Source organism: Elephas maximus, chromosome 19 (genome assembly GCF_024166365.1).
Source record: "Elephas maximus indicus isolate mEleMax1 chromosome 19, mEleMax1 primary haplotype, whole genome shotgun sequence".
Taxonomy (NCBI): domain Eukaryota; kingdom Metazoa; phylum Chordata; class Mammalia; order Proboscidea; family Elephantidae; genus Elephas; species Elephas maximus.
The window spans coordinates 31,061,184-31,075,358 of record NC_064837.1 but is presented as its reverse complement, the minus strand read 5'-3'; the positions used below and the strand labels follow the sequence as shown (position 1 = coordinate 31,075,358).

The 14,175-nt window shown below is 43.8% G+C and overlaps 1 protein-coding gene across 4 annotated transcripts in view; it reads right to left on the bottom strand.

Moving 5' to 3' along the window:
• Nucleotides 1–7,450: 7,450 nt before the first annotated feature.
• The window catches only part of HNF1B (HNF1 homeobox B), a 62,393-nt gene continuing 55,668 nt past the window's right edge, over nt 7,451–14,175 (bottom strand). For all 4 annotated transcript variants that reach the window (XM_049861009.1, XM_049861010.1, XM_049861013.1 and 1 more), the window contains exon 9: nt 7,451–8,512. In XM_049861009.1, coding sequence (XP_049716966.1) covers nt 8,492–8,512 — 21 coding nt within the window. In that variant the 3' untranslated portion in view covers nt 7,451–8,491. The remainder of the gene's footprint in view (nt 8,513–14,175) is intronic.

Sequence of the window (14,175 nt, the reverse complement as noted above, 5' to 3'; positions counted from 1 at the left end):
CCACCAAACCACATCTCCTATCTACCGCTGCCTCGCTCTGGGTCATAAAACAATTCCCCAGAAACCAATCACAGCCCGATCAGGAGTCCTTGAGTAACGAGAAAATTACCCTCCACCTGCAGACGTAATGACACTTACTAAGCTAGTGGCTTTGCAGTTTCTGAACGTAAACATCACATGCCCTGCCCCATGCCTTAGCTCTGCTCATCTGGGATGTGGGGCCCACATATTTGATTCTTAGGCCCTAGATCGTTTTGCTGAGACACCGTCAGGCTAGTGACCCATTGCCTTGACCTGAGGACCCTGCAGCTTGGAGAACACATTTCACTGTGTCAGATCATGATTTACAGAGCCAGGACAAGAGAAGTTCAGGCAAGGGTCCTAGGCATGCAGAGGATGGGTTGAGGGAATCCATAAGGATAGAAGACGACTTGGGTTGAAACAACGCTGGAAACTCATTGATTTAGATACTCAATTTGCATTCTGTGGTCCTTCAGACTGGAATGTCTCCTACAACTCCCATCCACCCAGTGAACTGCCACTCATTCTTCATGATACAGTTAAAAAATCTTCCAAAAAACCTTCTCTGATTTAAACCTAAGCAGAATTTCCTCCATTGTCCTACCACTATACCTTCTAACACCTACCCACTAGATTGCAATTACTTATTAACTTTTTCTCTCCAGCCAGGCTGCGAACTCCTTCAGGGCATCTTGGTATTTCCAGCACTCACCACAGTGCCTGGCCCAAAGTCAGTGTGCAAAAGGAGTTTGTTGAATGAATGAGTAAATGGGCATCCTCACCACACTTAGATGCTTTGCATATTGAAAATGTACAAAGAATATTGTCAAAGGAATAAAAATCCTGAGTTAGCCCCATAGTAGGTAATGAGAGGAATAAGATAAGGTGTCTGTCCTTAAGAAGTTTGCAATCTGGTTGTCTTTCTGTGAATGGTAGGATTGTTTGCAGTGGGGAGTAAGATTGGACCGGTGGTTAGGCGGAAGGTTTTTTTTTTTTTTTTTTGCTTTGTTTTGTTTTCCCTCTCTTTGAGTGCCAGTTCAGAAGCTAAAATGGGTTTGAGAGGTGGCCTGCTTTTTCTTTAACTCACTGAAGTCTTTTAACTTTAACTTTTAGAATAGAACTGTACTGGCCATGATTCTAACTAGTCATGGTACTAAACTAGCCATAAGGCATCACACAGGACTGCCATTTTATCTCTTTCTTTTCTCTTTATCCCTATCTGTAAAAGTAATACCAATGACTTCCTCCTTCCTTTGAATCTTGGGAGGCATTAGAGAGTGGTAGTTATGGTGGTGGTGGTACGTGTACATTTGGGTCATTTTCCAGACATAACACTAGTTAACGTTATGACATACATACACTTAATCAATCATTCCTTCATTCAAAAAATACTAAATGCCTAATACGTGCCAGGTATCAGATGCTGGGAAAAAGACAGTGAAAAAAACACAAAGTCCCTGCCCTCATAAAGCTTATATTTAGGGGGAAAGGGGAGATATTCTAGTGAAGGTAGGAATGGGACCTGTCATGTTCTTCCATATTGTATTCCCAGCAGGGCTGGATGCTAATAGCTAATGTTTATTGAGCATTTCCTTATGTGCCAGAGCTCTGGTGGTACAGTGATTAAATCTACAGCTGCTAACCAAAAGGTCGGCAGTTGGAATTCACTACCACTCCTTAGAAACCTTGTGGGGCAGTTCTGCTCCATCCTGCAGGGTCGCTATGAATTGGAATCGACTTGACAATGGGTTTCTCATGTGCCAGGAAAAGGGTTTTACGTGCCTTGTATCTCATTTAATCCTTATGAGAACCCTATTTTCAGGTAAAGAAACAGACTAACCTACCTAGGATCACATGGTTAGTAAGTGGTAGAGCCAGGATTAGAACCCAGACTTGTTTAACTACCCAGCCTGAGCTCATAACCACAACTGCGTCTGCCAACAGTAAATATTTACTAGATGAATAAATGGGTGGATGAATGGTTAACCCTACCTATAGTGGCAATCTTTTGTTTTGCCTCCATGATACAAACACGAGCAACATGTCTAAGTTTTTCATTTACTTACTGATTCAAACTTCTCCAAAGCGTGGCCTCTGTCGAAAGTAGATTTTATGAAGATTAAGAAACAACCATTTTTCTTGTTACCATCCATGCTTTCTTGGAAAGACAACCTATTTCATAAAAAATAATGAATTATAATTGAGAAAAGTTGATTTAGGTTTTGTACAAAAGAAACTATAACCTTAAGTTCTCTTTTTTGGATTTGTGATAAAGTCTCTTAATGGCTCCAAAGACATCAGGTCCTAATCCTTGGAAACTATAAATATTACTTTATAAGGAAACAGGTCTTTGCAGACATGATCAACTAAGGAAGATTATCCCAGATAATCTTGGTCAATCACATGTATCCTCATAAGAGGGAAGACAAGGGAGATTTGACACAGACCCACAGAAGAAGAGGAGGCAATGTGACCAGGGAGGCAGAAACAGGAGTGATACAGCCACAAGCCAAGGAATGCCGGCAGCCACCAAAAGGTGGAAGGGGCAAGGGATGGATTCTCCTCTAGAGCCTCCTGAAGAAGTGGGTCCTACCGACACCTTGATTTGGGTCCAGCAATACTGATTTTGGACTTCTGGCCCCCAGAACTGTGAGAAAATTAATTTCTGCTGTTTTAAGCCCCAATTTGTGGTAATTTGTTACAGCAGCCACAGGAAACAAATAGTCTCCTAGAGGAGGAGGCAGCAAGGGGAAAAAGTCCTGAAGTCTTCAGCTACCAACACAGGTGATTCAGAAATATTTACTCATCTATCTTTCTGGTGAGGATGCCCAAAAGGAGTCCTGACTTGGAAAACGAGTAGATCCCCCTACAAAAATGAATCGACCTCCTTCCTCCCATCCCACCTCCCTCTCCCCCTTTCTGCTTTGTGTTTCGTCCTAGTACATAACAACACCTGGTGTGGACTCTAGTTGTTTAGTTAGTTATCATTGGCTCCCTTCTAGTTGAACATAAACTCCATGAGAGAAGTGACATTTTTAAAATGCTTTTCTCCTCATGCCTAGAAGAGTATGTGGCACATAGAAAGGACTCCAATGTGTCGAATGAGTGAGTGAATGTCATGTTATGACCGCCTAAAGAGCCTTGGGATATGATAATATCAGCCAACACAGCATGACATACTACCAAGATGCTTCCTAAAATAGCACTTAAAAAAAAAAAAAAACAAACTGAGATAGATTTCAAGCTCAGATAACACTTTTTTCTCCCACTTTTTACAATGCCAATTTCTATTTCCTACTTTGTTTAGGCCTTGGAATCATCTTTGATGCCTCTCTTTGTCACACACCACTACTAAACCGTTAGCAAATCCTGGTGCTCGAACTTCAGAAATCTCTACCACCACCCCCTGGTCTAAACCACCATCATCTCTTGCCTGGATTATAGCAATAGCCTTCTGCTGTCACTCTTGGGTTCCCTACATCTCAGCAAACAGAGGGATTCTTTTAGAACGTAAGTCAGATCTTGTTCCTGCTTTTCTCAAAACTCTTTGAAGGCTCCCAGCTCACTCAGAGTAAAAGCCATACAAAGTCCTTATAGCACCTGGTGGCAAGGCCCTATGCCATTTGTCATTGTGCCCCGGTATTCCACTTACTCTCTGACCCACCACTTTCCTCTTGTTCAGCTCCGCTTTTCTGTTCCTGCCTCGGGTCTTTGCATTCACTGTTCCCTCTGCCTGGAATGTTCTCCTAGCTGGTGTCCACATGGCTTCCTCCCTCAGCGGCCTCAGGGATCTCAAATGTTACTTTCTCAGCGAGGCCTTCTCTGCCATCCCATTTAAAATTGCTGCCCTCATCAGACACGTACGCGCTTGCTCACAAACACACGCACACACACACACACATTCACATATTTTTTTACTGTCTATCTCTCTGCATTAAAATATACATTCCATGAGGGGGGATATTTTGTCTGTTTTGTCCTCTGATGTATTCCCAGTGACTAGAACAAAAGTCCCTGGCACACAGTCCAAAACCAAATCCATTGCCATCAAGTCAATTCCAAATCATAGCGACCCTATAGGACAGAGTAGAACTACCCCATAGGGTTTCGAAGGAGCAGCTGGTGGATTCCAACTGCTGACCTCTTGGTTAGCAGCCAAACTCTTAACCACTGCACCATCAGGGCATACAGTCAAAACCAAACCAAACTCATCGCGGTCGAGTCGATTCCAACTCATAGTGACCCTATAGGACAGAGTAGAACTGCCCAATAGGGTTTCCAGGGAGCACCTGGTGGATTTGAACTGCTGATCTTTTGGTTAGCAGCCATAGCTCTTAACCACTATGCCACCAGGGTTTCCAAGGCACACAGTAGGTAACAGTAAATATTTCTTGAATAAATGAACAAGAAAAATTATTTTGGACCAGATGATGTTTCCAAAAGCAGAGAAATACATAGAAGGTCTTATAATGACTTAAAAAATCAAGCGTGCTTTTCTTATACTGGAATTTTTTTTTGTCCTTTAAAAAAAAATTGCCTTTCTTGTTTTATATCTTCCATAATTTGACTGGGAATAAATGTAATAGAATCAGTTTTTAAGGGTGTCTGGAAAACAGGGCACAGGAAAAAAAACTGCCTTTTGGGAATACAACACACTATAGTATCTGGTAAGGAAATTAAATAATGTGTGGAAATTGCAAATAGCTTGTGCTTGTGTTGCGAGGACCTGTTAGCATAAGTGTGCGTACACATACCACATGAAAACTGCTTTGATGATCCCTGCTTTTGATGTTGTCCTCCTCATGTTTATTTTGTTCTCTCTCCCTTAGAAAGTGTATGTGCATGCACATAGCACCTTGCATTCACCCAGGAAAAAGAAATGTTCATCCAGGCGTGTGCAAAGTCTGCACACCCCAAAGAGTCATTTCTAAAATACACTCACGTTATAAATCTTGGCTGACAATCCAGTATTTGCCTAGCAGAAATGACCTCTGCATCTTTGGGGGTGGGGGGGCTTATAGGCATTTGGTTCAGCTGATTGTAATTTCTTAGAAATATTCAGCCTATTTGATGTGGTTGGGAGATGTTCAAAGCACTGAAACATGGATGTGTCATATTGCACAGTGCAGTCCAATACTGACAGTCTCTTATTTTCCGGGACAGATTTGATGGCATCTGTTTCAGTTAATTCCTAATTGAAAGGCAACACATCAGCCCTGATTTTCCCTGGGCAGCAGTTCCTGTGTTCTTCCTCACCCACACCTTTCTCGGCTCCTGGACTTCTCCGGGAGCCCCACCCCCTTTGCAAGCTCAAAGCTGGTTTTAGGTTCAGCCTCTCAGCTCTCTGTGGCCCTCCTACTCACTGCAAACTCATCACATTTTATCTTCTTTCCCTAAGGAAGACAAAGTTACTCCCCAGGCAAGCCTGTCCCCTCTCCTTAGATCTTCCCTTCCTGACTCATCCTTAGTTCACCTCTCGATTTGCCATCCACATAGCAATGAAAAAAATCATTTTACCAATTATTGGCAGTTTTCTTTAATAAGCAACAGATTTGTGATTAGGTTACCAGGAAATATCAAGCAAGGCCAAAGACTATATGAGAAGGGACTCTGGGATGGCCTAATATCAATACTTGCTAACACATAGCGCTCACTAGGTATCAAGCACAGTTCCAAGGATTTAAGACAGATTAACTCATTTATTCTTCAAATGACCTTGTGAAGTGGTATGAAGTACTATCCCAATTTTGTAGGAGGACACAGGGTACCAGAGAGGTGAAGCAGTACAGCTGGAGAGTCTATGTAATCAAGGCATTCTGGCTCCAAAAGAATATCAAAGACTTTTCCCCAACTGTGACCCAAGAACTTAGATTCTTTGGCCGTCCTCATTGTATTCTTATCAAGCTGAATTCAGTAGCTAACACCCCATTATCTAAACCTTTGAAGGGAATACTCCACAACTGTTTGCATGGAAAAGTTCAATAGTTTTTAAGGTGGGTCTTCATCCCTAATTTCACCTTCTATTCCGGGATGTTAAAATGATCTGCCTTCCCCAGAGCTCAACCTTGAAAATGACAGCAGGTCATGGTAAAAAATAAAACCATCTATTAGCCTGTTGCTCCATAACATGCTGGCAAGAAGGTATCTGGGAGTTTTTAGCTGCAAATAAATCTGCAAAGTGGATGTTTCACATCTGGGCCCACACATAGTGGGACCTCTTGTCCCTCTTACAGACACTGGAGGTACATCCCTGTTTGATTTAAAAGAAGGGAGGTGCTAACCTCTCTGGTGCTTCCAGTTGCCAGGGTCAGGAAATGTCCCTAGAGACTGATGCTAGTTTTTCCCTAGCCCACCCACCTTCCCTCCTTTCCACCTGCATCTCTGCCCAGATAACCTCTTTTATCTATATGACCTTCCAGATTCTCAGGGTTGTTGCAACAATATAAGATCTAAAATCTACCAAATGCAGATACTTGCTGTTCCAGAAACAACATAGGTCCTGGAGTTTAAGACCTCTATTTTCCTTCCTCTTCCTGGAACTCACAGGTCCCAGGGGTAGCTGGAGACATTCTTCAGGAGATCCTAACTAGTGAAAGGGGATCTTGGCTTCTTTAACACTGTGGTGCTTGGCCTTGTCACCAGTCCTTCTCAACTATGGGCTTTGGCCACTTCAGCCTAAATTACACTGTCCTGGGGATCCAGGAAGAAATGGAGGTCAGCATTTTCATATTCATCCATCCCTGCCCTGGGTACTTAGTAGATACTCAGTAAATCTGCCTGGCTCACCAAGACTCACATCTTCTCCCACAAGGATATTGACAAAGCTTGTTGCTCAGGCCTGGTCAGTATGGTTCCCTTGATTACACTTTCCCTTGGAAATGCTCTGTCCAAAAGTGAAAAACCATAGACCTGAGGGTCTTTCTTATGCAAAAGAGGAGGCAGCAAAGAAGACAGGTCCATCCTCTTTACTCCTGGAGTCAACACTGAATTGTCCTTGCTCAGGGATTCTCCAGGCCTTTGGCTTTTCACCTTCAGGACTATTTGTATTCATTAGCATCCCCACCAGAGAGAAAATCTCAGGCAGGAGCCAATACCCACAAGAACCCCTTCTCCTAGTGACTAACAGCCCTACAGAAGGAAGGGTGGGAGGAAAAGCTAGAATTAGTGTTTAAAATGAGATTGAAAACTTATCCACAGGGTTCCCATTCTTCCTTCTTTTTATTTGTTCCTGTGACCACAAGTCACCAAGAATTGGCTCTATCGCTTTACTCCTGTGAGTTGCAGAGAAGAAAAGGGCGTTGGATCCAGCTCTGACCTGTAGAGTCTATCGGACGAATAAACTCTTCCTTACCTTGATTAGCAGTAAGGCCACCATAAAGAATTTGGATATGACAGCAAGTGAAAGTCATCCACCTCTCTATATCCCCAGACTATACACTTTGTGATTTTAGCAGAGCAAACGGAAAATTCCACAGAGATGTAGGGCCAAGGGTTCCTGGTGGAACTGTGGCAGGGGAAGTGTCAGAGACAGAAATATGAGACTCTGGGCAGTGATAAAATAAATTGTTTTAATGGGAGGCTTTCTGAAAGGCCAACTTTTTCTTTTGCTACCAGTTTTCCTACCCTGGGGTTTTTTGGGGGTGCCCCGGCTGGACCTCTAAGCCCACAGGAAGCTAGGATGGTATTCTGATCCCATGTTCAGCCCCTCCACAGATCTGGAGGTGTGTCTTAAGATCAGGAGACAGGAGTTAGCTGGCAGTCAGTCTAAAATATATAGTCACTCTGTGTGTCCAGGCCTGAGGGTGGGGGCAAAGGACCTCACTTCCAACTTAGGGTATTTCTCCATAGGGGAAGAGAGAGGGAGAAAATCACTTCTGAAGGTTCAACTCTGACCTTTACAAAGAAAACTAATAAACACTTTAGTATTATATACAGGGCAGAAGAGAGAGGAAGTAAAGGGGAAATTGCACTTAATTACAGTAGTTTATAATTTACACGCATTGGACGAATTTACTTCTTTAAAAGAAATCTCAAGATCATTTGGGGATGGGGCCAAGGGGAAGGAGTTTGCTGATATTTACAGTGTATTTGGCTCAGTTCAATAGCACGTGTCCTCCTCTCCTCATTTCAGTAACAGATTCAAGTTTTCTCATGAGTTTGTTCGATGAAGGAGCAAAATGTAGACACTGCAGCTTTCTCTGACTCTTCCATGGTTTCTTGTCTCCCAAGTTTATGACAGACAAGACTTTGGGAGAGTCATCATGACAATACTGCATAGAAGGGAAGCTGAGCTTCAGGCTGGGCCTCCCAAGAGCGGATTGTCCGAGACGCCAGCAGGATGTCAGGTAAGCTGGAACCTCTCACAGATGCTTGTCAGGTCACTGGGCTTTTCCATGACAGCTTCCCAGAGGGTGATGGTGTGGAAAATAGGATCCTTGTTGCTACGCACAAAGTAAGTGATGTGTGGGCATCACCAGGCTTGGAGAGGACACTGCAGAGAGAAGGAGAAAGAGCTCAGCCGTGTGCATTTTAGCAGGGACACAGACCATTAGTTTGGCTTCTCCAAGAGCACCAACACCCAAATCAACCAACAAAGAGCTGAGGGTGGAGGGCTGGCGACCTCCTGTGTGCTGCATTCTGCAATGTTAGTCCAAAAGCAGACTCCATTTTGGAAAATGTGGGAGCCAAATTTCTTGGCCACTTCAGAAGGGGGAAGTGAATTGCTGGGGACCTGGAGATAGTTATAGCTTGCAGCCCTTTATCCTGAAGTGGGCTCCTTTTGCTGTGAGACTGCTCAGTATGGTTCAGAAGACAGCTGTACGGGGAGCTCTTGCCTCTCATGGAAGTGAGGGTCTCTTCCTAAGACCGCTAAGAACAGGGATCCCTAAACCACTGCTTCCCAAATTTTAATGTGCGTACAAGTACCCAACCCAACCCAGTGCCGTCGAGTCAATTCAGACTCATAGTGACCCTATAGGACAGAGTAGAACTGCCCCATAGAGTTTCCAAGGAGCGCCTGGTGGATTTGAACTGCCAACCCTTTGGTTAGCAGCCATAGCACTTAACCACTATGCCATACAAGTACCAGGGACCCTATTAAAGTAGGCCTGGCGTGGGGCCTCAGATCCTCTGTTTCTAATAAGGTCCAGGTTGTCCTGGTGCTGCTGATCCACGATCCATACTTTGACCAGCAAGGCCATAAACAATATGAGGAAATTACCACTTATTCCAACTATCCATCAGGGAAGGAGGTTTGAGAGAGCCGAGTGCTTTCTGCAGGTTTGTTATTATTAGGAAGGGAAGGCCTGGGGAAGGATCCAGGGACTGAAGGCCTGTGGTACTATACTTCTCAAAGCGCCAGGGCAGAAGACCCCAAAAAGTCTAGAGAAGCCCTCTGAGAGGTGCCACATGACCCAGCCCAGGGTAGCCACCCCTTCAAGGGCTCTGGGCTGCATTCATGTTAACTGCCATGCAATATCATTACTCTCCTTTTTTCTCCCAGGGAGTCCATTTTTGCTTGCCTCTGCCTCCTTCTTCCCTTTTGCTTTTGTTGGCATCTAAGGGGAAAAGTTCTGCATTTTGTCTTTTGGCCTAATTTTTTCAAGGGTTCCCCTCAAACACACATACACTCACACACACACACATACACATACACACACACTACTAAAGGCCTATTATTCTATTATTACCTCATTCCATAACCCTATTTGAGGTTACCATTACCTCCATTTTATAGATTAGGAAAGACTCAAAGAGAGTCAGTGAATTAATTGTTCAAGAAGTAGGAGAGTGTGGAGCCGGAGATTCAAGCCCAGTTTTGGGTAACCTCCAAACATGTGTTCTTTCTACAATGCCCTGAGGTTCAGAGCCCTCTACTAGCTTTGTGCTCTTGGTCAAGTTACTCTTTCCATGCCTCAGTTTCTTGACCTGTAAAATGTGATATTAAGAGACCCTACCTCAGGGGGTTGTTGTGAAGATTAGAGGAGTTTATACATGTCAAGTACTTAGAATGGTGCTTGGCATAATTGTTATTCTTAATACTGTATTGCACAGGGTTACTCAGACCGTGATGCTCTTTTGAGTCCTCTTAAGAGTAAGATTGAGCTGCACATTCATTTGATGAGACAGGTTTCTGATCCTTTTAAATTCTTTAGGCCTTGGTCAGGATCCTCTGATACCCTTTGCCTCCTCTTCCTCTCTCTACCCACCCCCACTCTCAAGTCTCTTTACTTCCCACTATCAGCCTTTTTCCAATTTTCAGAATTCAGGTGGAGGAGAGAGAAAATGGCTTGTGACCTTGCAGGTTTCAATAGAAGAGCAAACAAGAAGGGCAGATAAGGAGACGCCAGCAAGATTCTATGACCTGTCATTAGGGATGGGCTTCCCAGCTATCAAATGTTTGCTCACATAATAAAATGGTGGCAGAGCCCTAAATGTTGTCAGAGGAACTAGAGTTATTTGCCCCCTTCAGAGTCTAAACACAAACATCTGATAAGGGGTACACTGTAGTCCCTCAGAAACGGAGGCCCAGCATACCCAGCCCCATGGGGCCTTGCCCAGAAGATCTTTGAGTGACTATGAAGCCCTCCATCCGAAAGGGGTGGTAGCTGTAGGTATTGTTAAGGACACCCTAATTCTATGAGGATTCCTCAGATAATGGTAATAGCTAACATACTGTGTGCAAGGCACCATGCTAAGGGCTTTCCATGCATCATAGCAATTAATTCTTACATCAGCCCTTTGAGGTAGATAATTACTCATTCATTTAACATATTTTGGAGTGTCTGCTACATTCTTAGCACTTTTTTTAGGCACTGAGAATGCAGATATGAAAAAGACACTGTCCATATCCTTGTGGAGCTAATGTTCTAGTGGGGGCTTTGGACAATAAACAAGTAAAGATATATAGACACACACACACTCAATTACAATTTTAGGTGGGGATGAGTCCTCTTGTAGAAAAATAAGCATGGTAAAAGGTTGGGTGAGTTGAGGGAAAAGGGAATAATTTAGGGAGTGGGACCAGGAGAGGCCTCTTTGAGATGGTGACATTTAAACTAAATGAAATGAAGAAGCAAGCATGTAAAGATGCAAGTTTAGAGTGTTCCAGGCAAAACGTACCCTAAATGCAAAATTCCTGAGGTGGGAATTAGCTCTGGTATGGCTGAAGCAGCAAGCCAGAGAGGAGAGGAGGAGGTGAGAATGGGGACATTGGCAATGGTCCAATCACATAGGGCTTTGTAAGCCTCTGAATTTTATTCTGGTTGTTATGGGAAGCTATTGGAAGGTTTTGAGCAGGGGAGTGATATGACTGATTTTGCTTTTTAAGAAATCATTCTGGTGGCTGTGTAGCAAATAGATGGTAGTGGGGCAAGAGTAGATGCAGGAGATGGGGGTGGGAGGAACTGTAGGAGACCAGTAAGAGATAAGGTGACCTGGACTAGGACAGTACTGATGGAGATGGTGAGAGATGGTCAGATTTAAGATGCATTTTGTGGAATGCCTAGCAGAACATATTGATGTACTGGATGTGGGATGTGGAGAGAAAAATCAAGGGTACTCTTAGGGCTCTCTCACCTGACAACTGGTACTATTTGCTGAAATGGAGAAGCCCACAGAGGAAGCAGTTAGGGTTGAGAGAAACTCAGGCAAAATGAAAAGTTCCCGTTTTAGGCATGCTCTCTTTGAGATGGTGCAATGGTTAAGTGCTCGGCTGTTAACCAAGAGGTTGGCGGTTTGAACCCACCAGCATCTCCGTGGGAGAAAGATCTGGTGATCTGCTTCCATAAAGATTATAGCCTAGGAAACCCTATGAGTCAGTTCTACTGTCGCTATGTGACAAAATCGACTCGGCAATACCTAACAACAACATCAGCTGTATTAGGCACACATGTGCCCATGCCCATGAGTTTGTGAATGGGCATGAAGATGCCAGTCTAGAGTGGTCTCAAGAGAGAATTGAGGGTGAGGAAGTGAAGATAGTATACATAACTCACTTCTATTTTTATTAACTTACATTAGAGTAATTGTAGCTCTATTAATGAAAAATAATTATTGTAATTCCAATTTTACAGAAAAGGGAACTGGGGCCTAAAAAGAGTACAAGTAACTCATCCAGGGTCTCACAACTGCAAAATGTGTGCTCTAAACCACTTGTAAGATTGCTTCCTTCAGTCTTCTGAATGTGGCAACAAGGGGAAATAAATGTCCTTTGTCATTTAAAAATCTCCTTCTAAAGCTTTAGAGACACTCATGGTTGCCAGGAAGGAAAGTGGAGTGTGACCCAGCTTCCAAAAAAAATGTACTAGATTATTCCTTTGAGCCAAGCACTGAGTTAAGGGTTTTACAATTCTTACTGCATCTGGTCCTTTCAACGATCCCGTTATTCTCACTTTACAGGTGAGGAAACTGAGGCTTAGAGAGGCTAAGACAGTTCCCTGTGGTCATGCAGTTAAACAGTGGTAAAATCTTGAGCCTGGGTCTGCCTAACTCTAAAGTCCAAGTTCCTAACAATCAGGCAATAGTGCCTCACTGTGCAATGAAAGGGGCTGGGAGGGAGAAGAACAGCTGCAAGGAATTTATGATGAGGCGCCCACCTTCTTGTCAGCACCCTCGGCTAGTGACTGCTCTGGAGGCCCTCTCTTGACCTCCCTATAAACTGGGAAGTGCAGCAACAGCAGGTAGGGAAGTCATGGAAGCAGGAGTCGGCTCACAGCCTGCCCACACTTGTTCTGACCGAGGTCAGTGCTTGCTGCAGTGTGTGTTTCCAGACTGCCGGGCATTGTTTTTCAGAGCTTAGCATGGCCCACTCAGACAGTACCTCACTGGCACCCAAGGGCTGAGGAGGAGAAGGTATATGCTCTGCAAAGGACAGATGGGAGTAGCTGCAGGAGGATTCTGGATAAGAAGGTCCCAGCCTGAGGTTCCTGAAAAGTGATCCACGACCCCCCTCGGGCATATCTGTCTTGATAATAGGAAGTATTGAGATCAGACAGATACAATTTCAAATCCTGGTTTTAGCCTTATACCTTTATAACCTTGGGTCATCATTATGGGTGCTTAAAAATAGATAGGAAGGATTGTAAATGTGGAAGTTGTTGTGTTGGCCAATATTTTAGTAAATATACTTTCACCACAATTTTTAAAAAATGGATAGGAAGGCAAGTACCGTTAAAGGAATGAGTTTAGGATTTGGAGTCAGAAGACCTAAGTCTGGAGGTCCAGCTCCAGAACTTATCATCCATGTGACCTTGGCCAGATTCCTTCCCATCTATGAACCTCAGTTTCCCGCTCTGTAAATCAGGTGTAAAAATATCTACCTTACAGGATGAGAGGGAGGGTTGGCCAGGAAAGGTAAATAGGAAAAGCACCCAGAGTACTTCTTGGCAAATGGGAAGCATTTAAAATGTGCTAGTTCTGAATGTATTCATTTATTCATATTTACTGAAATCTACTATAGCCTAGGCATTTGGCTAAGCACAAAGGGCTTGGTTCCCTTGAGAGGCCCTTGAACTGTTTGTTTCTTCCCTGGGGGTGGATGAGAGGGAACCCCTGTGTCACCAGGAGAATGGGAAACAGTGATCTGCAGCCCAGGCCCAAGAGGATGAATGAGCTTGAGAGATTGTTCTAATCTTGAAATTTTAATGTCAGAACCTCCTTCAACCACATGTAGGTTGAGGATTGAGTTAAATGTTGAAGGAGTTAGTAGAAGGGAGGGGAGAAAACCGTCTTCTAAAAGGATCAGCAGAAAGGAGAAGGCCCAGGGAGTTACCATTCTGAATACTTGATTCTGTACCAGATACTCTGTTAGGCACTTTGAATATTCTGTGAGGTCGGCGTAAAAACTAGTTGCCGTCCCATCAACTCTGACTCATGCACGCCCCATGTGTATCAGAGTAGAACTGTGCTTCAGAGTTTTCAATGGCTGATTTTTTGGAAGTAGATTGCTAAACTGTTCTTCTGAGGTGCCCCTGGGTAGATTTGAATCTCCAACCTTTTGGTTAGCAGCCAAGTGTGTGTAACTGTTAGCACTACCCAGGGACTCTGAGGTGGAGGTGAGAAGGGAGTGGTAGTGGTTGTGGTGGTAGAATTTTCTGAGTTTACGGATGAGGAAACTGAGTCTCACCGTGGTTAATTAACTGCCCAAGGTTGTAT